The sequence below is a fragment of the Anas platyrhynchos genome, chromosome 14 (assembly GCF_047663525.1).
Source record: "Anas platyrhynchos isolate ZD024472 breed Pekin duck chromosome 14, IASCAAS_PekinDuck_T2T, whole genome shotgun sequence".
Classification (NCBI taxonomy): domain Eukaryota; kingdom Metazoa; phylum Chordata; class Aves; order Anseriformes; family Anatidae; genus Anas; species Anas platyrhynchos.
The window spans coordinates 10,776,652-10,800,231 of NC_092600.1; the positions used below are offsets into that span (position 1 = coordinate 10,776,652).

At 51.9% G+C, this 23,580-nt stretch overlaps 1 protein-coding gene and 1 long non-coding RNA gene across 2 annotated transcripts; one reads left to right on the plus strand and one right to left on the minus strand.

Annotated features, from left to right (window-relative positions):
• Positions 1-3,259: 3,259 nt before the first annotated feature.
• On the minus strand, positions 3,260-5,579 carry LOC119718346 (uncharacterized). Its single transcript, XR_005269347.2, has 2 exons — positions 4,367-5,579; positions 3,260-4,252 (listed from the first exon to the last, which is right to left on the minus strand). It is a non-coding gene; the product is annotated as an uncharacterized lncRNA (long non-coding RNA).
• Positions 5,580-8,354: 2,775 nt separating this feature from the next.
• NKX2-5 (NK2 homeobox 5) lies at positions 8,355-14,113 on the plus strand. Its single transcript, XM_005028769.6, has 2 exons — positions 8,355-8,843; positions 9,529-14,113. Exons 1-2 carry the CDS (start codon positions 8,564-8,566, stop codon positions 10,134-10,136), a joined length of 888 nt encoding a protein of 295 aa, XP_005028826.2. The 5' UTR covers positions 8,355-8,563; the 3' UTR covers positions 10,137-14,113.
• Positions 14,114-23,580: the final 9,467 nt, after the last annotated feature.

Below are 23,580 nucleotides of genomic sequence, written 5' to 3' on the forward strand. Positions count from 1 at the left end.
CTGTGAACACAGCAGAGGGTCGCATCCTGAGTGCCAAGTGCCCGACTTCGCAGCTTGTTCAGCAGCCTTTTTACCCTGTTTCTTACTTCTTGCAGAATTTGTATAAAAATTGGTTGAGAGCGAGCCCAGCGACCAGCCAAGTGAGGGGCAGATTTCAAAATGCAGATTTACTCCAGGGCTGCTGGGGCTTATCGCAAAGAAGCGCACAGAGCCAACATCATTTACTCACATCAAACTGCAGAACAGAAATCTGTATTGCAAGACATTTTATCCTCCTGTTAATCCAGCTAAAGCTAACAAGTCATTCTGAATAAACGTGGTGGGAATGAGGAGAGAGGGTCAGCTAAGCAAATGGACCTACACTGCTTCCCCCAGACCTCCACCACAGTCACACCTCCTCCTGCCCAGCACCTGAAACTCAGCACAAACACGGCCAAGGCTCGGTCTGGCCGAGCTTTCACTCCCCTGAAGAACTGTGAGGTTCCCAAGACAGGAGATGCACGGTGGTTTTCTGCTCCCTGTTTTGCCACAGCTTCCATCACCTTAAGTGCAAAGCTCTGCCTGAACATGAACTACTGGATCAGGTTCATATTTTGTAAATATTATTGTTATTTTATGGACCTTGGCATCAACGAGAGCAAAGATAGAGGAGCTAGAATACGACACAATGGTTTTGAGCGTGGCTGTTATTTGTCCATTTTTTAAAAAGCAGGGAGGGAGGAGGAAAAGGATAGTTTAGAATTGTGGTTAAACACATTTTTTTCTCTAGAGGCATTTAGGTTTTTGCCTTTGCTTTGTTTATTCTTCTTTGGGACTAAGTAAAGTCATATTTTTAAACATAGGACATCCCCCCTTTCCTTTTTAAATACTGAAATTCTAAGAGTCACTCTAGATAGGGCTCAGGCTGCTCTGACTGACTGGAGCCAAATGCATCTTTCAGAGTGTTTTCTTGTGGCCTAAGGAAGTATTTATTTTTTCAGTCATTCCACTTGGATGTACCTTTGTTCATTTTCCAGAGGTGGTTCTGTTTCATCTTTTTCTTTTTTCTTTTAAATTACACCATGCACTAGCATTCGTAGTTCAGGCCTCGGTTCTGTTATGAATACTTCAAGCACACGAATGATCCTCAAAATCCAGATATTTAAAATGTGACCAGCACTTTAGGATCTTACTGAATCAGCACTTAATATTTCCTTAATTCTCTTTTGGGGATTTACCGCCTTTTAACTTTTCTTAAAAGCAGATGCACAAGCCAGCTCCGACACACACAAAACCAAGGGCACATTTTTACCAAAGCATGTCTGGTTCTGACTGCATGAGAAGCAGAGACAAGGGCTTTGGCTACAAACACAGCAGTGCCCCTGTCCCCGGGATGGACTCTGCCAAGGGCTGGAAGGCGCAGGGCAGCTAATCCCGAGCTACATTCACGGGGGCAGTGGTGGAAACAACTTCTGGACACAGCAAAGGAAAAAAAGCCTCCAAAAATACTTTGGGATAGATTTCTTTTTTCCCCCAGGCTATGGCTAAAAAGTGTTTCCGAACACGAGGAGCCACAGTGAGGGTCCCAGAGGTTTCGGGCACCCCGTGCAGAGGCAGCGTGGAGGATCTGCGGGCCGTAGCCGGAGGTCGGGAGTGCATCGCCCAGGCGAGTGGCCAGGGCACGGAGGGGCTGCACTGGGGCAGCCAGCATCTGGGAAGAAGTAACGCAAAGCCTGACAGCTCGGAGCCGGCCAGATGTTTTCATCATTACGGAAAAAATCTGCTGGTGCCTCTTTGCCCAGAGAAACGCTGGAGGAGGAAATATCCTCTTGAGCTCTGATCGGGGCTGCGGATTAAAAACTGCAAGGGGCCAGGGACAGAAAAAAAAAAAGAAAAAAAAAAAAAAAAAAACAGGAAGGAAGGATCTTTTCTGCCTCTGGCTCTAATATTTAACACGAAGATGCCCCAGAAGGCTGCGTTGCCTCCTCGGGGATTTTTTCCCAAGCTCGCTGCCCTGGAGGGCTGCAGAGACAGGGCCTGAACGGGGCCCCTGGGTGCCCCCCCCGGGTGTTCCCATCCCTGGGGCTGCAGCAGGTGCTGCCCCGGGGCTGCAGGCAGGGTTTGGGGAGCACGGCTGTCCTGCCCGCTTCCAAAACTGGCACTGAAGGGGGCCGCTGGCTCCCCGGGATTCGCCCTTCCCATCGGATCCCCCCTTCCCAAAAGCCCCATCCCCTGCCGGCTCCCCTGGCTAATTTTAGCTTCCAGACGCGAGGGTCGGTGCGATTAAAATCCGCGAGTGCCCCCCGGGGAGCAAAGCGTGCGAAACCGTCAGAAAACACCGGCAATCAAAACTAAAATTCTGCGATTTCTTTACGAAATAAACCCCATCCCCAAAATCAATTCACGGGAGAATTTTGCCGTTTCGTGCGTTTCATTTTGATATGTTTAGTCCTGTTTTTTAATGGAAAATCAGGGATTGCGGCGTTGTGCTGCGGAGCTGCACGGGGAGCCTGCCGCCCGCACCGAGCCCTGCCCTCGGCCGCTGGGCTAATTCCTTGTTAATTAGCTATGAGGGAATTGGAGAGAGGGAGGCGGAAAAAAATAGATGGGTTTGGCTATGCGACAGTAAATATTGGTAAATACGCGGTTGGTAAATAGATGGTATGCGAGTAGCATCGGAAATTTAAAAAGAAATTTGCGAAGATGTAACAAACCTGGAGATTTTATACATATTTAAAAAAAAAATAAAAATCTAAAGAAGTTTTACAAGATTTTCGTTTTTCTCGCGCTCTCGAAATACGGCGTATTTTATCTCCAGCGATTGCATATTCCTCGGGCTGACAAAACCCCTATCCCGCCAGCCCGTTTGCCACTCTCTGTCTCCCATCTACCTTATTTTTGCCCAGGCTGCTTCTCAACCCTTCCTCTCCCTGCAGACCAAGCCGCAGCAGGACTCGGAGCTTCGCTTTTACGGCTCCTCGGAGAGGGGCAGAGCCGGGATCCTCCGCTCCGGAGACACCGACCGCCCCGGAGCTGCGAAAGCGCCCCACGGATTATTTCCCCCGAGTCGGGAGAAACAGCGGCTGGAGGGCGAGGGCCTGATCCTGCCCTTGCCCCTATTCCTGCTCCCGGGAGCAGAAATCCCACAGCCGAGCCCCGCCGAGCAGGTGCGGGGAGCCCCTTTTTTGCCCCTTTTCCCCTTTTATCAAACTCCCCGGTGGGCAAAGGAGGGAAAGCAAAATGAAATGTAAAGCAGAAAATAAAAGCAGGGACGAGCGTCCCAGGTTAGCGTGAGTTTATTTCGTTTTTATTTAACATATTCTTTTTAATTCACACTTTAATTCATTCCTGCACTCCGCAGGAGCCCCCGGGGGCGGGTGGGGACGGCGCAGGGCACCGGAGAGCCCCGGCCCGGTCGTGTCCCCCCCCGGGGCAGCTCAGCCGTGCCCAGTAAGGACCGGGGAAGCCTTCCCGGTGCTGGGACAAGGAGGAAGAGCAGAGCCCCCGAGCCCGGTGCCGGCCCCTCGCAGGGGGAAGCGGTGCTCGGCGGGGACAGGGACCCCCCCGCCCCGGCGCTTGCCCTTTCGGCAGCCGATTTCACGCCTCCGGTTGTGGGTCACAGGCTGGGCCCTCGCAGGACCCGAGGGGACATCGCCGGGAGACGCCGGAGCGGAGGTGGGGGTCAGGGCTCTGTAATTTTCCCCGCCCGGCTCCAGCCTCCCCCCCCCCCCCCGGCTCGGCGCAGGGCAGGGGCTCCAGGCTGCACCCCGGGCGGGGAGGTAAAAATCCCCTTTAGGCCAAACACAGCCCAAACACTAAATCACATTAAATGTGTCCCTCTCTTTTTCCTTCCCCACCTCCGACCCGTGCCTCCCCGCTTCCAGGCTGTGCACCAAGAGCAGTCCCCGGCCCCGGGGGGGGGATCGGAGCAGCCCCCCCGGCGTGCGAAGCGCGCACCCAAGCCGGCTGGGATTTGCACGGCTAGCAGGAAGCATCCGAGCAGTCAGACCTTGATCTCCTCTGGAAAGCGCCGTGAGGACAGACGAGCTGCAACCCCCCGAAATGCTCCCGGCCGGGAGGCTGCCCCCCTTCCTGGGAACAGCTCCGCCGGGGGCAGGCGGGTAGGGGCAGGCTGCGGGGGTCGGGGCAGGCTCTGGGGGCAGCCCGCGATGTCCTTCGTTTTAAAACGGCTTTGACCATCACCAGCCACCGGCGCATCCCGCATCCAGCCGTTGTTGCGTTCGTGAAGTCTCTTCGTTTGGTTTTCCTGCCCCTAAAATAACCGCACTGCTTCTGCCCTGCTCGCGTTCCCCCGGGAAACGTACCCAGCGCTTTTGTAATTAACTGTAATTAAGCTTTTCCCCGAGCGCAGGTGAGCGGCGCGTACCGGAGGCAGCACTAAAACCGCGATCGCCGCTCAGGAGCTGGGAAGGGAAGGACGGCGAAATCCCAGATCCCCTCTTTCACCAGCGAACCCGGCCCGGGCAGAAAGGTTAGAGGCGAGGTAAAAGCAGAGCCTTGGATTTATCTGACGGGCTCCCAGCCTTCAGCCGGGGGGTGAAAGCCCACCTCCAGCGCCCGCGGGGCAGGAGCCAGCCTAATTGTCAGATTCCAGGCACGGAGCCCAGCGAGGGCAGCAGGGGAAAAGCCACGGGCACATTTTGCTGTCCCGAAGTCCCCCTGCCCCGGCCGCCCTGCCCGGGTCAGCGGCGGAGGCAGAGGAGCGACCACCGAGCCACCCCCCAGCGCTGCTCCCGCGGGGGCGCCTACCAAAACCCCACCAGAGCGCGCTGCTTTTGGTCTATTTTTTGCAGAAATGGCCCCGAAAAGCGGGGACGAAGAAGCCGGGCGGCTCTGCGGTGCTTCCCGGCCGGGTGCCGCAGCCTCCCGGAGCGCACAGCAGCAGCCCGGGGATGCCGCAGCGAGCCCCGGCCCCTCGCCAAGGGCCCCTCATCGCTGCCCTGGGCGTCAAGGTCAAAATTCTCCATCTTTTTTTTTTTTTCTTTTTCCTCCTTGCTCCATCCTCTGGATGAAGCGCTGGAGGCCGGGGCCGCTCTCCTCGCCAGCAGCTCGGCGGGGAAAAGCGCGCTTCGTTACGACAAAAAAAAAAAAAAAGAGAAAAAATAATAATAATTAAAAAAAAAAAAAAAAAACAGAGCGAGGAGAGGAGGCGATTTTAGCCGCGGCAGAGCGAAGCGCCTGGACAGCTCCAAAGCCGCATTTCCCCGCAGAAAGGCGGAGGGGCGAAGCGAGCCCTTCCCCGAGCCGGGGCAGCCCCGGGGGATGCCGAGGTGCCAGCGGCTCCCAGGGGGGAACTGGGAGATTGGCACCAGGTCGCGCAACGAAACCCTAATAGGCTATTTCGGGACTACTGGCTCTTAACAAATCTATAGCACCTGAAGTGTTAGCACTCAATTAGTGACAAGGTTTCAAAACCCGGCGTTTACCGGCGAGGTATAAACAGAGTCCTGGGAGATAGCCGGGAATTAGAGCGGGAGGGGGCCCTGGACGTCTTAACCGGCTGGCATTAAGAGGAAAACTTTTTAAAAGGCCCCATCTCGCTCTCTAAACAGTCCGAGGTGTCGAAAGCTCGGGGGGAGGGAGGATGTGCTCTCCGGGACTAATTGCGTGGATTTTTTGTTTGTTTTCAGCGAGAAAAGGTCTCTCTCTATATCCATATACATGTATTTAAACGAATTTCATTTAACGAGCGCGGAAAGAAGCGACGAGGGCTGTGGAAATCAAAGGGGCGCGGGGGCCAGGCTCAGTCCGGAGCGATCCAAAGCGACCCCAAAGCACCGGTGCGGGACAGCTCGGGGGGCCGGGCACCGGTGATGCCCGGCGCCCCCCGGAATCCCGGGACCCTCCTGATGAGGGCCAGGAGGTCCCTTGAGTGCCAGCCCCGGAGTCGAGGTTCCTGCAGGGTGCGGGGCCATAAAGGACGGCGGTGCGAGGTGCCCGCAGCCAGCCCCGGCTGCCGGGGCGAGCCTCGGCCCCTCCGCTCCGCCACGAAAACGGAGCTCGGATCAGCGAGCTGGAGAGCACCGGGGAGAGGGGCAGGGGGGAAGCGGGTGGCGAGCCCCGACCCGGAAAGTCCGTGAGCTGCTGTGTGTCAGGGGCTTATTCATCAATCAGCCGGACACAGAGCAGACCTGGCCTCTCTTTGCGGAGTGTTTGCTTTTTCACCAATTATTGCGGCCCTGCAGCTCTTTTTGTTGATACAGTAGTTCTAAAAAGTGCTAATGTTCATTTATCAGGGGGCCGAGGCCGGGACTCCCACTAGTTGTGATTCTTCCAAAAATATAAACACGCAGAGAAGGGCTAAGGCTAAAGCCCCCATTTGTTTCTAAACTGCAGTATTAAAAGTGATGCATTGTTGAAGATAAAGCGGAGATAACGCTGTCTGTCTCCAATGAATGTCTCCCCGCCGCATTAATGACATTCCAAATGATAGCTGCGGCTTATCGTTCAATTAATCACTTCCACCCTCTGCAGCCGGGCCCACATCGATCGGGAGCCGCCGGCTGATTTGGGGCTGGAGGAAACCCTCCAGGCCTCGCTTCGGGGCTGTTCGGTGCCCGGCGGCTCTCTCCTCCTCTTCCTCCCCGGGGACGCCCCGGTGGGGATGCGCTGCGGGCCGGGGGCAGCCGGGGCCGGACCCCGCTGGGGTCGGAGCCGCTTCCCTCGGGGCTCAGCAGGTTGGGGAAGGGGCTGTGGGGCAGGCAGAGCCTCCGCGCCCCACTCGGTGAGCTCCGCAACTGAGCCGGGACGGGCGTTTTGCCTCCCCAGCACCTCGGCTGGACCCGAGTTTCTCAGTACCTAAAAAGGGCTGACCTGCAGCCGCCGCTCGGGCTTTTAGGGGAGGTGGAGGCCGCTTCGTTATTTGGGTATTTACCGAGCCTATCCCAATAAACTCGTAGAGTAACGGAAAGGAGGCAATGGGACCGGGAAAGCGGCCGCGCTGTGCACCACGAAGCGGACTGGGGCTGAGCGGGGCTGCCGAGGCACACGGGAGGCTGTGCCGAGGCTGCCTCCACCTTCCCAGGGCGCTTCTCCCCTTTTCCTACAGCCGAGGAAAATCCCCCCCGAGCTGTCCCGGCCTCTTCGGGGCTCGTTCCCCAGCGAAGCCCGGGGGAAGCGCAGCCGCCAGGAGCGGGACGGCCGCTGTGCCGCCTCCCTCCCCCGATAGCTAGCAATATTTCGGTAAATATTTTCGATAAATAGCGAAAATCCGGATCTGATTCACGACCAAACCGCTCCCAGGACGGCAGCAGGAGGCTGCAATCGCTGCTGCAGCCCCGAGCCCCAAAGTCCTGGTCCCGAACTCCCAGCATCGCCCGAAAAAAAATAAAATAAAAAAAAATCCTGAACCATATTTCCCCAAAACACAAAACCTCTCTCTGGGGAGAGAAGCAGGGGAAAAACTGCTCAGGGAGGGCTGCTGCGGGCAGGTGCCTGTTTTTTTTTCCCCGCCTCGGAAAATATTTTCTCCCTTGAGCGGGAGGAGGACGCTTTGCGGGCAGGAGCACGGGGACAAATCCTACAAATTGCCCCTCGGCGGCTGCCTGCGAGCCGCAGCCTCCCCGGCAGGGCACGGCCGAGGGCTCCCCAACTCACCGCATCCACGGGGGCTCCTCCGCTCGCTCCCCGGCCTCCGCTCCCCCTGCCCCGCAGGGCTCGGAGCCTGCCGGAGCCGGGCAGCCCGCACCAAAGAAGTCGTTCAAGGGGGATTTTTTTTTTTCCTCCCACCCCTAAGCCAAGAAAGAGCCGTAACGCCCCCGGCTGCTGGGGACACGGCGAGGTTTGCTGCTCCCTCGGCCCCTGGCCCCGTGTTTTCAAATGCCGGCACAAACAGCGTTTTTTTTTAAAAATAAGGTTGGTTTGGGGCTGAAAGCTTTACGGACAACGGCGGAAAAAAACCACCCCTCGTTCCGACCTCCAGAGCCCGGGGGTCGCTCTCTATCAGCTGGCTTTTGCAGGCGGGTGAACCCTAAGCACGGATTTCCCCTTCGCACAACAGTGACCTCCCGTTTTCTGGTTCCTGCGCTCGGATATTGCAGAATGCTAAAAACGAAACCTCCGCTCCTTGGCTTAAAAAAAAAAAAATGAAATCAGCACATATTTGGTTGATGGTTTCCTCCCGGCCTGTTTATTTAATCTGACTGTATGATAGATGGCATCAGATAGGGACTTTGTACACATTAGGCCATTCTGGATTTTTTTTTTTTTTCTAAATGGATCAACAAACTCGGCGGGGAAAGCTGGATAAATACAGTGCCGCCCCTTTAAACGAGCGGGGATGTTTTGGAGATGTATTACTATATTAGGTGACATGCAACTTTGCATCTCTCATACCATCACCGCAATGTTGGCCAATAGAAAGCTAAAGTCCCCCAAAAAGTGCCTAGTCCCTCCTTCCAATCCCTTATGGTCCGCTCCTACCTGCCTGCAGTGCACAAGGCGAGGCTGCTGGCGGGGATGCTATGTGCCCCCTCGGCGAGCTCCACCGCCGCTCCACCTCGGCCGCTCCTCGCCTCCTCTTCCATGACCCCGGGCTCCGGCCGCTGCCCCTCTCTCCTCTGCCATGTTTCCTAGCCCTGTGACGACGACCCCTTTCTCGGTCAAGGATATTTTGAACCTGGAGCAGCACCAGAGCGGCCTGGCCCCCATGGAGCTGCCGTCGCCCTCCTGCATGCTGGCCGCCTTCAAGCAGGAGGCGTTCGGCCCCGAGCCTCCCGCACTGCCCGACCTGCGGGAGGAGCTGCCCGAGCCTCCCCCGGCCAAAGCGGCCTTCCCCAGCCCTTACTACGTGAAGAGCTACGCGGAGATGGACTCGGCCAAGGACCCCAAGGCGGATAAGAAAGGTAAAGGCGGGCGGCGAGGCGCTGCTGGCGAGCGGGGCTGCGGGGATGGAGCGGGGAGGCTGGGGAGGCACCGGCACCGGCTGCCCGGCCGAGGGGCTCGGGGGAGGCAAAGCGAGGGGAGAAACATCTCCACCCCATATCCCCCTCCAGACATCCCCCCGGCCCTGCAGCCCCTCGGAAGGGACAGATCCCCGGCCCCCCGACAGCCAAGCTCGCTGCCAAAGCAGGAGGTGAAGGCACAATGTCACATGCGAGGCCTCCTTTGTGTCCAACGAGCAATTAGGTGACAAGTTTTATTGCTAATTAATAGCTCTGCTGAGCCTGCCTCTGCACCCGGGGTTCGATGTAAAGGGCACACGTGCGAGAAAGCCAAGCCGTGGCAGAGACGAGCGTGACTAAAATCGGCGCGGAGCCTCCCTGTTTACAACATAATAATAACGAGAATAACAATAATAAAGAAGACAAATTGCTTAGAGAGGTACTTGAGCGAGCAGGACTGAGACAGCGCCGCTGCCACAAGAGCGAGCCAGCAGCAGTGGGGCCGGGGGGAAGAAACAGCGCTGCAGGGTCTTCCTCAGTGCACGCGGGTTGTTTAACCTCACTTTTCTTCTCTTTTTTTTTTTTTTTTTTAAATTATTTTTTCCCCCCTTCCCTCTTTTTCCTTTGCCTGTTTAATTTGCTGCAGAGCTGTGCTCCCTGCACAAGAGCCTGGAGCAGGAGAAGAGAGACCTGGACGATCCCGAGCGCCCCAGACAGCGGAAGAGGAGGAAACCTCGCGTCCTCTTTTCCCAGGCCCAAGTCTACGAACTGGAGAGAAGGTTCAAGCAGCAGAAGTATCTCTCGGCTCCCGAAAGAGACCATCTAGCCAACGTCCTAAAGCTCACCTCCACCCAGGTGAAAATTTGGTTCCAGAATAGAAGGTATAAATGCAAAAGGCAGAGACAGGATCAGACCCTCGAGATGGTGGGGATCCCGCCGCCCCGGCGGATAGCCGTGCCGGTGCTGGTGCGGGACGGGAAGCCCTGCCTGGGGGAGTCTTCACCCTACAGCTCGCCCTACAACGTCAGCATTAACCCCTATAGCTACAACGCCTACCCCGCGTACCCCAACTACAACAGCCCGGCCTGCAACGCCAACTACAACTGCAACTACCCCTCCGTGCAGCCCATGCAGCCCTCGGCGGCCAGCAACAACTTCATGAACTTCAGCGTGGGGGACTTGAATTCGGTGCAGACACCCATCCCGCAGGGGAACGCGGGCATCTCCACGTTGCACGGGATCCGAGCCTGGTAGGGCGGCCCCACAGGGGAACCCCACAACCTGGGGGGGGCCTCGGCCGTGCCTGGGAGCCGCTCTCGGGACACTTGGGGGCTGCGGGGGGACGAGGACGGGTTGCTGGAGCATCCCGCTGGAGCTCAGGAGCCTGGCACCCATCTCTGTGGGGAGGCCTCCGGTGTTTGGAGCTGGCACTGGGGGGGCTGCTCCCACCCCCAGCCGTGCCGGACCCCTCTGGCTCCCCGCTTCCAGCGGGGTCTTTGCCCCATAGTTCTCCCCCTTCCTTCCTACAAAGCAGCCACTCATTTTGCTTGCCTCCTTCCCACTAACCGAACAACAGCGAGCCAAGCCCTACAACCCGTAATTATTATTATTATTTTTTACTCTTTTACTAATTATTATTGAGATCCACCTTTAAGTTTTGCACTTCCCATACGGTCACTGCTGTCCAGCCAGCTCAACGCCCCCCGGGCTGCCGCTCTCCAGGCTGCTGCTGGGGCGCATGGCCGAGGACAGCCCCCCTGGGGAACAAGGCCCCCCCAAACCCCCCGGTTCCTGTAGGGTTATGCACTAAAACCTCTGTTAGTCCCAAAATGCACTGTCCGCTCCTCGTCCCGCCACCTTTCCCTTTGCTGTAGCAGCTGACGGAGCTCAGCGAGTTGTCATTAAACAGAGTGGCTTTTCTTGCGCGTCCCCCGCCTTCATTGCACGGCCGAGGTCCCCTGGGGGCTCCCCCCCTTCCTGTAGCCCTCCCCAAATTTCGGAGATTGTTGCGTTGGTGAGTGCAAACTGTGCTTGCATTTTTAATGTCTTGTAAAAATTAATTTTCAACCTACTTTGGAAGCCCCAGCCTGGGCAGGACCGCTGTGCACGAGCCCCTTCCCCTCCTATCACCCCCCAGGCAGGGGTTGGGGCCAGCCCTGTCCCCACCACCCCATTTCCCAGCTGGGTCCCAGCGCTGGGAGGCTCTGGGGGGGCTGATTTCTTCCTCTCACAGAAAGGTAGTGCAAGGGGGATGTGGAAAAGCAGCCCAAACCCTAAACTACAGGGCTCGGGGGCTGCCGGAGGGGAAGGGCCCCCCACCTCTCTCCTGGCTCAGCCCCAGCCCCTCGCAGCCTTTACAGTAGTCGCTATCAAATGTCAATTATTGGGAGTGAGAAACAACAAACAGTGTAATTCGGCGCAGTCAAAACATCCTCTGAGTGTCTGAGATTGTCCGGCCCAGTGATAAGGTGATTAAGGAGAACCTGCATCCCCTCCTGTCCCGGCCCTATCGGCCCCATCAGTAAACAGGGATGGAGACAGGGTGGCTGTGGCCCTGGGACATGGGATGAAAGGCTGCTGGGGAATGGAAGCCTTCTGCAGCCTCTGTCCCTCCTTCCCAAAGGGAACAACCCTGCACCCCCCGAGGCGGGATGGCACAGATGAGGAGCTCCCACCTCCTCCTGGTGTCTGCAAGGGGCAGAGAAGTCCTGGGTGCTGCTCACGGAGCCCCTAATGCCATATGGGGCACAGCCACCTGTATGGGGCTGTGCAGAGGGGGGCCTTCTGTCCTCCCCAAGGCCAGCCTGCCTCGGGGACACTTACCCAGCAGAGGCAGGGGGACACTGGGCTTGTTGCAGCAAAGGGGGCTGCACCAGGCCCCCACCAGGCTGCAGGGTCCAAAGCACGGACACACTCTGCCCACCTCTGACCGTGCAGGAGCTGGGGCCAGCCCCAGAAGAAAAGGGTACTTCTGCATGAAACCTTTCCTGTCCTGGGATTGATGGCTGTATGTTAACTTTTGCCTTCTTCGCACACATTCTGTGGGTCGGAGGGACTCTCAGACTTCAGCAGGTGGCTGAGAGACAGCAGGGTAGCCAGAAAAAAGCCTGCTAATAGCTGAGGTGTCTGCCTTCCCGAGAGCCACAGGGAGAGAGCAGGAGGGAGCCAGGTTTAAATTCTGCCGCTGTGCTATGCTGTGGGGCACTGGCAGTTCTGTGCCTCAGTTTGCCTTATCTACAAGGCACGCACAGCGTTACTGCCCGGCCCAAGGCTGCTGGCATCGTCTGCGGTCAGAGCCTGCTGCTGCAGAGCTTGGCCAGGATCAGAGCTGACAGGGAGCCCCCAGGCGATGAGGACAAGTCCCGAGTTAACACGAGGGAAAGCATCGAGATCAGCTAAAACGTGACTCACTTCTTTCAGAGCCCTGGCCCTTTATTAAGTAGTCTATAGCACCCCTCTTGCTTCCACACACCCCAAACATCCCTTCCCTTCCTCACACATGGTCACTTCTTCAAATTTATTTCCCCCACTCCTATCTCAGCAGCACAGCTATCAGGGAACCCACTGCTGTTACTCCGAAAGGCAGTTCTGGACACCACTTTCGGGTCCAATTTCCAGGACTGCCCTGTGCTCATTCTGACGCGGGATGGACGCACAGCCCCTCACACGCTCCTCTCCTCCCCATGCTTCCCCATCCCTGCGGGGATTGCATCATGAGCAGATGCACGGCCAGATAAGATGGCCCTGGAACAGCAGCCGGAGCTTCGGAGCCAGTTCCCAACGCGAGGCAGGCAGAGGACAGAGCAGCAGCGGGCTGAAGCTGAGCACGGCACTGCAGCCCTGCTCCGGCAGCCAGAGCAAGGTATGGTTAAAGACCTCTCCTTAGACAGATCTGGGGGAAGCTGGACAGAATTAATGCCATTAGGAATTAACCCCCAGCATGCTGATTTCAGCCACAGGGTGCTCACCATCTTCATGTGCTCAAGCACCCCACTGCTGCTAGTGCTGCTCTGCCAGGTCCTGCTCACCTCCTGCAAGAGCAGCCTCCGGAGCCGGTGTGGCCCACAGGGTTGAGCGTTGGAAAAAGGTTTCTCTGAAACTTTGAAGGCTCTGAGGCTGTCAGCACACACCACAGCATTCCCTCACACAAGTCCCGTCCTCTCAACTGCTTACAAAAACTGAACGCGTCAAACCTGACTTGTCCCCGTCTGAGCCTGAAGGGCTCCAGCACTATAGGGCAACATCAAAAAAAAATACATGCTTAGAAAGCATCGTTCCAGAGAAAAGCACAGGGTACGAGCGTTTCCCTAGGGAGCCTGAAATCAGAGCTCCTCTCAGTGTTTTGGGGCATTTTAAGGGGTGAAGGACACAGGTTTTTAATGAGCTTTGTACCTGGATTTGATCTCAGTGCCCTTTCCTCAGCTTTTTTTGAATTGCATGGTCTGGCACTGGCATTTCCCCCTCCCCCCGTTCTAGGCCAGCTTTATTTAGAATGATTCAGTTCCCCCAATTCCATCCAAAGGTAACAGGAGTGCAGTTCAGCACCACTTCTCTTCAGACACACTGCGTATGGTGGGTTTACACAAACTATCTGGAATTCATACAACTTGTAAAGGAACCAAAATAACAAATAAACATGTCAGCTGCAAGGGACTGATACCAAATCCCTCGTCTCTGGCAGTTTTCTAGAAATTGAGGTAATTGTTTTTCCTAAATAACACCCCTACAATTCCTAGAGTGCATCTGTGGCCAGATATTCCTTAAGTTCTGGGAGCTTTCACACCGAGTCACTCCGTGGAGTCACAAAACAAGGTTTGGTCCTGGCAGGAATTAGCCGAAGTGTGCTGGAGGAGCCCGGCAGGAAAACAACAGATCAACAGCCCTCTCTCCCCTGCCCCTAATTCATCTCACTGACAACAGTTTAGATCAATATCAGCAGTAAGTGATTTCTTGTTAACGGGGATTATTAAGAAGAATCAACACCTTTAAAACGCGATTCCTCATTGTCTCCAGAGTGAGAAAGGGAGACGGGGAGCTTTCAGACTGGAGGCTGCTCTTTCATTCCTGGGTGCTTGATTTACTACAATATGAGCTTCGTGCTACGTTTTTATGCAGAGAGAGAGGGAAACAGAGACTTCTCCCAACAGGAGGCCAAGCACTGGCAATACATTTGTGGAAGTTGATTAATTGAGGTTTAGCAAAGCGACACGGAATAAATTACTTGCAAATCATTACCTGTCTCCTGCAGTCATTTGTAACACTGCCTCTCCGGAGCACCGTTCACTAAGAAAGCTTCCTTCAGAGGGAAGGCCTTCCCTTACTTGGTCCTAGTTCACTTCCACACCACAGGGGACTGGGGTGTTTTTTCCCCCTCTCTCAAAACACATTGCTTTGTTATTTTAGTACAAACGTCAATCCAGCCTCTAGCCATGGTCTCGTCATTACTGCTTCTTCCACTTCACAGGCCATGCATTGCCCCGCACTGATTTTTTTTTTTCCTTTCTGGATGCCAACACAGGATTTTTAAGGATCTCAAAGTCCCCTCTCTTCCTTTCCCACTGTAGCTCACCTGTTAGTCCTCAGAAAGCACTGAGCAGAAGAGTATCACCAGGGGCACCAACTGAACTAGGCTGGTGTTGATTCTCACCACACTGAAGGTTGTACGGCTGTCCCTCAGCTAACCAACCAGCTTTAAAGCATCTCTACCACTGCCAGCACACTACTGCATATGCTTGCCCCAAACTGTTGCCTGAAATATGTATTGATTTCAGGCAGCCCACAGGCTCTAATAAAAGAAAAAAAAATAATAATAGATTAGCTTATTTGTGTAAAAGGATTGCTGGAACTGCAGATCACACACGAACAGTGCAAATGGAGCCCTGATGAATACGCTAAGATGCAGAATAAGACAAAAAATAAACTGTTTCCTGAACACAAGCAAAAGGAAAAGATGACAGAAACCCAGGAAGAGAGATGAGAATTGAGAAGAGCAAAGCAGGGCACGCTTAAACCAGCTCTCTGTGCTGAACGACTGATGCACTGACTCCACCAAGACCATAAAACAGTTGTTAAGTCATCCCTGCTTAAAATAACATTTGTTTGGTGTCAACAAAGCAGCACAGGCTAATGGCTAAAACACAGGTCTGCACGTCAGGGACCTGTGCTGCTTTCCCAGCTCCATTACAGGCGGAGGCATCCCATTTGCAATGGGGTCAGTGCAGGCAGACCCCTACACCTACACAAAGCGGGGGCCACACAAGCGCAGCGCTCATCCCGTGGTCTGCAGCGAGTGCTCGATGCCTGCCCAGTTTGATGTGCTGGAAAAAGAAGTTGTCCAAAATAAAAATCAACTTGCAAAGGGGCAGAATCTCTTAGCGGCCAAAGCAATTTTATTCCTTAGGTTTGGATAGCATTTATTGGTCTTGGGGAGACGTTCTGGAACTAAATCGCTATTTGTGGAGATGGCGAGGCTGAAGGAGAAACAGGCATGAATGATGCTACTGTAGAGTGGGTAAGGTCAAGAGTTAACAGGCCCAAGAAGGAAAAGTAAGTTTGTCCAGCACTTCAGATTCTATGAAATGCTCTATTATTTATTAGGAAACAAACAAATAAAAAAAAAAAAAAACTTTTAAAAGAGTTTTGGTCCTGGAACCAAGGAATCTGGTTGTTTAAGCAGATGACTAATTTTCAGGGTTAAAAACACCTCCTCTCAGAAATATTTTATAGGTGTTCTGGATATTGGGACTAGGATTTGGTGCACTCTGCTGCTGCAAGAATATAACCAGAGTTTATTTTAGCACAGCAGACGTTTCCTAAATAGATTGCTTTGTCCTCCAGCATAGGCTTTGAATAAGTCACAGTACTGGCTCCTAGAAATTGTCCCCAGATCCCATCTTCCTGGCCAGGATTTTCTGTACCCCTTACTATCTGTGAGAAATAAAAGCTGCTTTCAGAGCAGCCAGTGGAGGTGCAGCACACAAACATGTGCAGCGCTGGCTGGCTGTCATCAAGAGAAGCCGTTAAAAAACAGGCCACCACCACCACCCCCAAGAAAAAGTGCTTCAGTCAAATAAGTAAGTTTTTTTTTTTTTTAAATATTTTTAAGTAAAAAAAAAAAAAAAAAAAACTAGAACAAATTTGTACTGCCTGGCTTCAGCAAGTCAGATCTAATGATATCAATGGGATGATTTATGCTATTTCTGGGAAGGAAAACATAAATCTTGGTTGACTTGAGGTTCCGTGTGCTGCTTTATGCTTTGTGCAGTGTCAGCTGCCGCCTCCCTTACCACCACAGAGACGGGTCCAGATCCACCCCGCAAGCACACACACTTCACTTTATGGCCGTGGTTAATCCCAATGAAGGTTCTCATACCAGCACAGACAGCATGTGAGGCTCAGAGTGGAAGTAATGGACACGCTGACACCCGGCCGCATTTCTGGCATCCTCCTGTACTGAGGCTCTAGCATCCTGCTGCTGTTTGTTGGGAGGGTTAGAGGAGTTGTTAAACACCATACCCCAGAGCATGTATACCTGTTGTGTGCCCAGGAAATAATCCACACCCTGCACATCTGTGGGTATTGTAAGAGTCCTGTGCTGTCACCACGAAATGTGCAAAAACTCCACAGAGGGAATGCAGCTCCTCGCTGGCATCTTTATGGGCAGCCCCTTTAGAGCAATGCTGAAAAGTTGCTTTACTCACCCATAGTTCTTAAAACGGGAAAGCTGAATTGCTGCTCTAAAAAGAGATGTTCTGCAGCATCTCTCCCCCACTACTCACAGGCATCAGCACGCCTGTCTGGGACCTTGGGCTAATTTCTCCTTTTAGATGCACAAAAACAAATCCACAAGAGCTGCTGGGCTGCAGCACCTCAGGGAGCCAGGCCCGAGACACCAATTTAGAGCCCACCAGTATTTTTCATTGTGAATTTAAATTTAAATGACTTCACATAATGAGGCATTAGGACTAGAAGCCAAGTTTCCCTATTCATTCGTTAGCACTAACATGATAGCATGTCATTTTTATACACACAAGGATTATTCCCCAGGTAACAAGGTGGAAATGAGCACTTGATGCTTTTCCCTCAAAATAAGAGCACAGGAGAACTACATCTAGTGCAGCACACTGAGACAGGGATGTTTATAGGTTAATTTCCAATTATCTTTTTTTTGTTTCCCAACCACATTTCTAGTCCCATTGGTCTCAATATACTGGTTGTGAAAACACCGCGCTCTGCCCCTTTGATCAGCTACTGAAAAGCCCTTTCATGTCTTGCTGTCTTCATTACCTTACGTTTTAATTGCCGGCCTTGCATGGGACAGACAGGTGGTACAAGGTCACAGCAAGAGATGATGGATGCCTTTTGGCCGTGCAGGTCCAGATGACACGTGCTGAAGTCAACCTGTGCAGCACCAATCCGTGCTGCATGTGGGGATCAGCGGGGCACCCACAAGAGCTGACAGCTACAGCAAACATCTACTTTAGAACCCATTAGAAACCAATAATCAATACTGCTTCAGTTCTTTTAATTTGGCATTTTAACGCACTACGAACCAACTCCAATCAATTTCTGAACAAAAGAATCAACTTCAGGTGCCAACCTTATTTTACATTCCACAAAAATCTTGGGAAGCAGAAGTGTTGGCTTCCCCCCCCCTTCCTTTTTACACATCCAGAGCTTCCTTCATTGTCCCACAGAGGACAACAGCTCTGTGGTTTGGATCCCTGTCGTACACAAGCTTCAGTGTTACCCTTACTCCACCTTTCTACAATTCCTAAATACATACACCCATTGTTGTCATGATACAGGAGGTCTCTTCTCCAATACCTTAGATTTGCTGGGCTTCTTGGTCACAACAGGAGTTACACAAGCCTTGCTGCAAGGAGGGCTACGTTGGGTAGTAGGCACCATCCTGCTCTTTTAGTTACTCAGAGAAGGGACAAGAAATAACGAGGAAAATACCAGGCTAGACCATCAATAATTCAAAGTTGAAGACAGAGCAAATGGGCTATCAAAGCAAAGGCTGAACACGGACATGTTCCTAAGTGTCACATAATTCGGATCCAAGCTTAAGTTTGAGTAACTTTTTCAGCTTTGCAGCACAGAAAAGCCACAGAGTTGTAGTGACACAAGATGTTCTTCTGGTGAGGGTCAATACCATTACGCTCAACTTGTCTCAGGTAGAAAGGCAACTAAGGGGTAAATCCATTAAAATCTCAGCATATAATCAAAATAGAAAAGAAGTTTATTTTGCTAAGAATCAGATGATTATTTGCTCCCAGTAGTTAAACTCACCCTTACTACGAATGCAAAATTAACGTATTTAAAGATTCTTTCTTCTGCAGGAAAGCCAAGCTGGCCCTCCAAGATTTGTCCTGAAAGGCAGAGAGCCTGACTAACTGCAGAGCAGAAGGAAATGCCTCCTATCTCCTCCTCCCCCTGCCTCCCAGATGGCCATTCCTTTCATTTGCTGGGCAGGTTCCTTCCCCACGCACAGCTGTTCCCAACTGCAGCCAAAAATCAAGACGTTGGCACTCATTAGCTCTACTCAGTCCTTTCATCCCGAAGTCAACGGGACACACTTAAAGAGCATAAATGACAGGAGTCGAGTTTAGGCTGAGGTACAGGTGGCTGGGACTGGAGAGGCCATTCAAGCAATTAGTTCCCCACTTACAGTCTTTTTTTTTTTTTCCCTCTGGTGAAATACCATTTAGGAGAAATAAATTTTGCAGATTATTGTGTGTCAGTTGAAGAGCGTCACCCTCTACAAATGTCTTGAGGCCATTCCTGTTGTATCAAGCAGGATACCAGCACGACACCCACCTTCCGAGGGAAAATAAAACTATTTAGAGGAGATCCAGAATCAGTTAAGAAAACAGCGTGGGCTACAGGAATTTTATATTATTTTTGCTTAAGAAAGGAACCAATAACTTCAGAATTTTTGAGTCACGGATGTGTTGTGGAAAACTTTTGGGGATAAAGCATAACCACTCTGAAAATAGTTTTGCAGTCATTAGCTGTTCTGCAGGGTGCTCCTTATTTGTTTCCTGTGTAGTATGCACTTCTTGCAGTCTTTTTTTTTTTTTTTTTTTTTAAGGTAAGCTCAAACGAAATTGGGAAGACCCTATTTAAATTCTAGCCACAGAATCTCGCAGGGGTCATCTAACCTCACATACAGTGCTGCAAACAGCAGCAGATGGCTCAGGTGAGGAACGAGGTCCTCCATTGCCTACTGAACACAGGCAGCCTGAAAAGGCACGGAGAGAAATCCCTGCTTCGCAGCAGGGATTAGCTCGCATGCTAAATGGATGGAAAAATGGATGGGGGCGAGCGGAGGGAAGCCTCGCAGAAAGAGGAACTGACTTTTCAAAGAGAGAAAACCCTTTCTGGTGACCTGAGCTAAAGATAGGATGCGTACAACCAGCAGCTTTTTAAAGCAGCACATCCCATCTTATCAGCAAGAGCCCTAGAAGGGGAAATAGCTTTCACCAAACGCAGAGTTTTACAGAGCTCTTCCTCCAGCCACCGGTCAGCTCTAACAGTGCCACAGGAAAACACACCTGCGAGCACACACAGGGCTCAGAGCTGGCTTTCCCCAGGTTACAGGATGCCCCGCAGAGCCAGCGTCTCGCCAAGCCCCACCAAGGGGCTGGCTGCACCCCACAAGCCCAGAGGAGCCCTCCCTGAAGGCTCCCCCATGGCTGTGCCCGGGTACCACAGACCCACAAATCCTTTATCATTTTGACTTCTGACCTTGAGACGGGTGTGTGGCTGCCCTGCCACCATCATCGCTTCCATCCAGCTCCCAGCAATGGGGATGCTTAAAAAAAAGAAAAAGGGCATTGTGGTGATAGATTTGTCAAGACCAAGGGTCAAGTTTATGTTGATCTACAGGTGTCAGAAGGGTACTGATCCAGTGATTAAGGTCCCTGAGGGGTCACCATAAATCCTCAGGGGGATGAGAATACCACATAACTTATTTGCAGATGTTGCAGACGTAACCAGATAAGGCAGAGCAACTGCCCAGCAAGCACTCCCAGACACAGCCAGAGCAACAGGTGATGCCAAAATGTCTGTTTCCTGTAAGCCTCGGTGGCCAAACATATAAAAAGGTGAAAACATCAACCCATTCAGAATAAGGGCATTTGTTTCAGCTTAAATTAGTATATCTTTGGCTTACACAAGATGAAAGACTCTGTAAACACAGTCCTTGGTCACATTACTTCCCTAGCAGTCCTGGGTTATGCCCAATTCAAGAAATACTTTTGGGAACGTAATTACTTCGCAGATGGAAAAGCTGTTACACGACATGCGGCAGATACCGGATAATAATTTCCTGCTCCTCATTTCCAGCTCCGCAGTGCAGGCCGATGCTAAAGTTTTCCAAAGCCTTTGACACCAAGCGGGGTGTGATCACAAGCCCTGCAGCCAAGGAGCAGGCAAGCTTTTCCAGCGGCGGTGGCTCGGTATTTCTGCAGCTCAAGCATCCAAGGCCGGCAGTTCCCGCAGAGCTCGATGCTCAGGCCCTTTATCACGGCTCCTCTCCCTGTGGCCATCAGAGCAGGTTCTAATTTTAAAAAGCAGCGATATGGCCCCGCTGCAGTCCCGCAGAAATACCCAGCGGCTAACTGTAATGCAAGCGTGCACGAGCCATTATGCAGTTGCAGAGCTGCACTGAACAGAATGCAGAAAGTGAGCTCCCCAACTTGAAGCTCAAAGGGTTTTTTTTGCCAATTTTATTTTTAGAATAGTGCTGGGATTAATGTATCAGATAAATAATTGGGATTAACTGAAGTAATTTTAATAAAAACAAGTCAGTAACTAAAAACCAAGCTTTACCTAACTCTGCTCCTTCAGAAGAATAGCCTTTAACATAACAAAATCAATACATTTTCCCTTGTGATATATTCCAAAGGAAATTAGAAATATATAGGAATTAAGAAATCTCATTGGGATAGAAGAAACTCAGTTTAACTTAAAATAGTTTTGAGCACCGAACTGCACACTAGTTTTTCATAAATTCTACATAGGAAAATTGGAAGTTATATTCCAGTAGAGCAAAAAAGCTTTTTATGAGAATAATAAGACATATATTTGGGTGCAGCACATCTCAGTTAAAACATGCTGCTGTCGCCACCAAAGCCCAAAGATTTATCATTTTGGAAATGCCTGTAGCATCTGCCTTGTAGTTTATTGTGCTTCTGAGTGACTGTCAGCACTGAAAGCAGAACACCTCGCTGGGTCCAAACGGGGGCTTTCCTCTGGTGGAGCAGGGCAGAGGCTCACACAACACAAGCAGGCAGCTCGCTCACATACCCAGTGGGTGCACAATGACATATTGCTGAATAGTGCCCCAAAATGTCTAGGAGCACATACAGCAGCAAGTATCACAGCTGGTTTCTCCCTGCCTGAAGCCAGAGAGTTTCAAAACCGCCCTTAACTCTGTTATATTGAGCTTCAGCTCTATTATATTGAAATTCAACCTCATGGAATTGGTCTTCGCTTTGTGCCGAGGAGGCGCAGCTGGAAGGTGAGTGCTGAGGCGGTGCAGGGCTCAGCAGAACTTTATTTCACAGTGCGACCTAGTGGCTTCTGGGATGAACGATCACCGAGTCAGGAGGAGCCCTTGGTGCAGCAGCTCAGTACGAGGCAAACCCAGACCCGTGTAAATGCAAACCTACCTCCACACCTGCCTGAGCAGAGCAGGAGCTAGCTATTGACACTGCAGGAGAGGGAAAAAAAGAGAGAGAGGGGAGAGCTGCCTAAGATCACTAACCCAAGCACTTCCAATTGGATATTTGTATATAAATTCACATCAGCAATCCACACTCCAGCAGCTGCATCCGATGCCAGGCAGGTAGCCCCTTTATTCAACAATTCCAATTTTTCCTTCCTTGCTGCTGCTGGAGATTAGCATGGGAAAACTGAGCTAGTGCCACTGGAGGCCTTTCAGAGACTGTCCCTCCCTTTTTCACCCTCTCTCAGTATCAAGATGTCAACACCAGGCTCTGATGAGGCTTTCAGACAAGCCTCTTTGTGCTTCCCCACATTTCCTGCCAGCACAGGGACACTCTGGAAACAGCCACCCAGCCTTCTCCCCATCAGAAACCTTTCCAACCTTTTTTCAAACCTCCCTCTGCTCCAGAACAGGTCAGCAACTGCCACCACTGCCTTTTGCACAGCACAGCACCGCCTCGTTCCTTCATCTGCATCCATCCGTCTTCTTTCCTTGGGGGGCCCTTGCTGCAGGAGCCACACCATTGCCCCATGTTCATGCAGAGAGCAATGAGCAGTGCCCAGGTGCTACACCAGTACAAGGAGATGTTAAAACTCATCAGGGTAGACAGGGAGCCAAGTCTGGCAACATTCGGTGGGAGAAGTCAAACCCTGGTATGAGACAGCCACCAGACACGATGGTTTTCCCATATTTAGAAAGGGGAAAAGGATCCCGGCCTCCCCGGGCAATGCCTCCTGATCGCCAGATGAAAGGAGTCGTGTAAGTACTAAGTAGTATTAATAGTCAGAGGCGCAGTACGTATATATGGGACTAATAGAGTCAAACAAAACTTCAGTGATTTCCAATAGCAACATTTGTATAATGCCATCGACACTCAGCTGCTGATAAGTGGGACACACTTAAGGAATTTTAATAAGCCTTTGAAAAGGTTTAACTGATGTGAATTAAGCCCCGAGATAATTTAGACACAGGGCTATCATTCTCCAGTTAAAAATAATTGATCGTGAATTGAAACACCCCATCTAATGCCCTAGTGTACAAAGGCAAAGAAAATGTTATTTGTCAGCAGCAGCACCTGGGGCTGATGAGCACATTTCTGGAGCAAGCTGCAGCGAGGCGGAGGTGTGCACGGGCTGCAAGAGATACAGAGCAGCTCCACTTACCTGGGGGAGCTTTTTCATTCACTGGGTCGTGGGCAAGGTACTTCATAACGTTTGGATATGTTAATTAACAATAAGGGTCTGGTTTCTACTCCAACACTAAATCCCGTGCCTTATGCATCATAGGTCAGTGTGGAAAGGGCTGTTAACGTCAGCTTCAATCCCCCAAAATAGCTCTGCCAAAGCAAAGACTTAAAGTTTATAAATAAACACAGGAGGGTTGGGGGTTTTTTGCCCCCTTCCCGAAAGGAGCAGTCTATATTTACTGTTTGTTATTTTAGGTATTATACGCTGCTGCCATTTTCTCTCTTAAAGCTCACTAACATTTGCAGGCTCCTCTAACAGCAGTAATTCAATGTGCTTTTCACAAGGCAGTAACACCAGAAGCTCTCGTTGCGGTATGTAAACCTGAATATCCACATACATCTTCACAGAAATTAATCGACTTGCAGTAACAACCAGAAGTGAATCCCCATTTGCTGTCTTTCATTGCGAATATTCTCCTATTGCCTACAAAGCTATTTAGAGTTCGGTCTGTGGGAGATCAGGAGCTAACTCTGGGTCAACGTCTGCTATTTAGCAATAGCAGATACCAGTACAAAGACAAAAACTTAAAAAAAAATAAAAATCATCACATAAAGAAATCCCTTCCCCTCCTTTTTTGGCTGGTTCTGAAGAAGCAGACCGCCTACTAGCACAAAGCAGCCGCTACCTGAGAGCTGGGAGTCGCTGGCACCAAACTACGCGCATTGAGCTCCCTGCATTTGTGCTTCAGCTATTTGCAAATACACTCTGACACTTA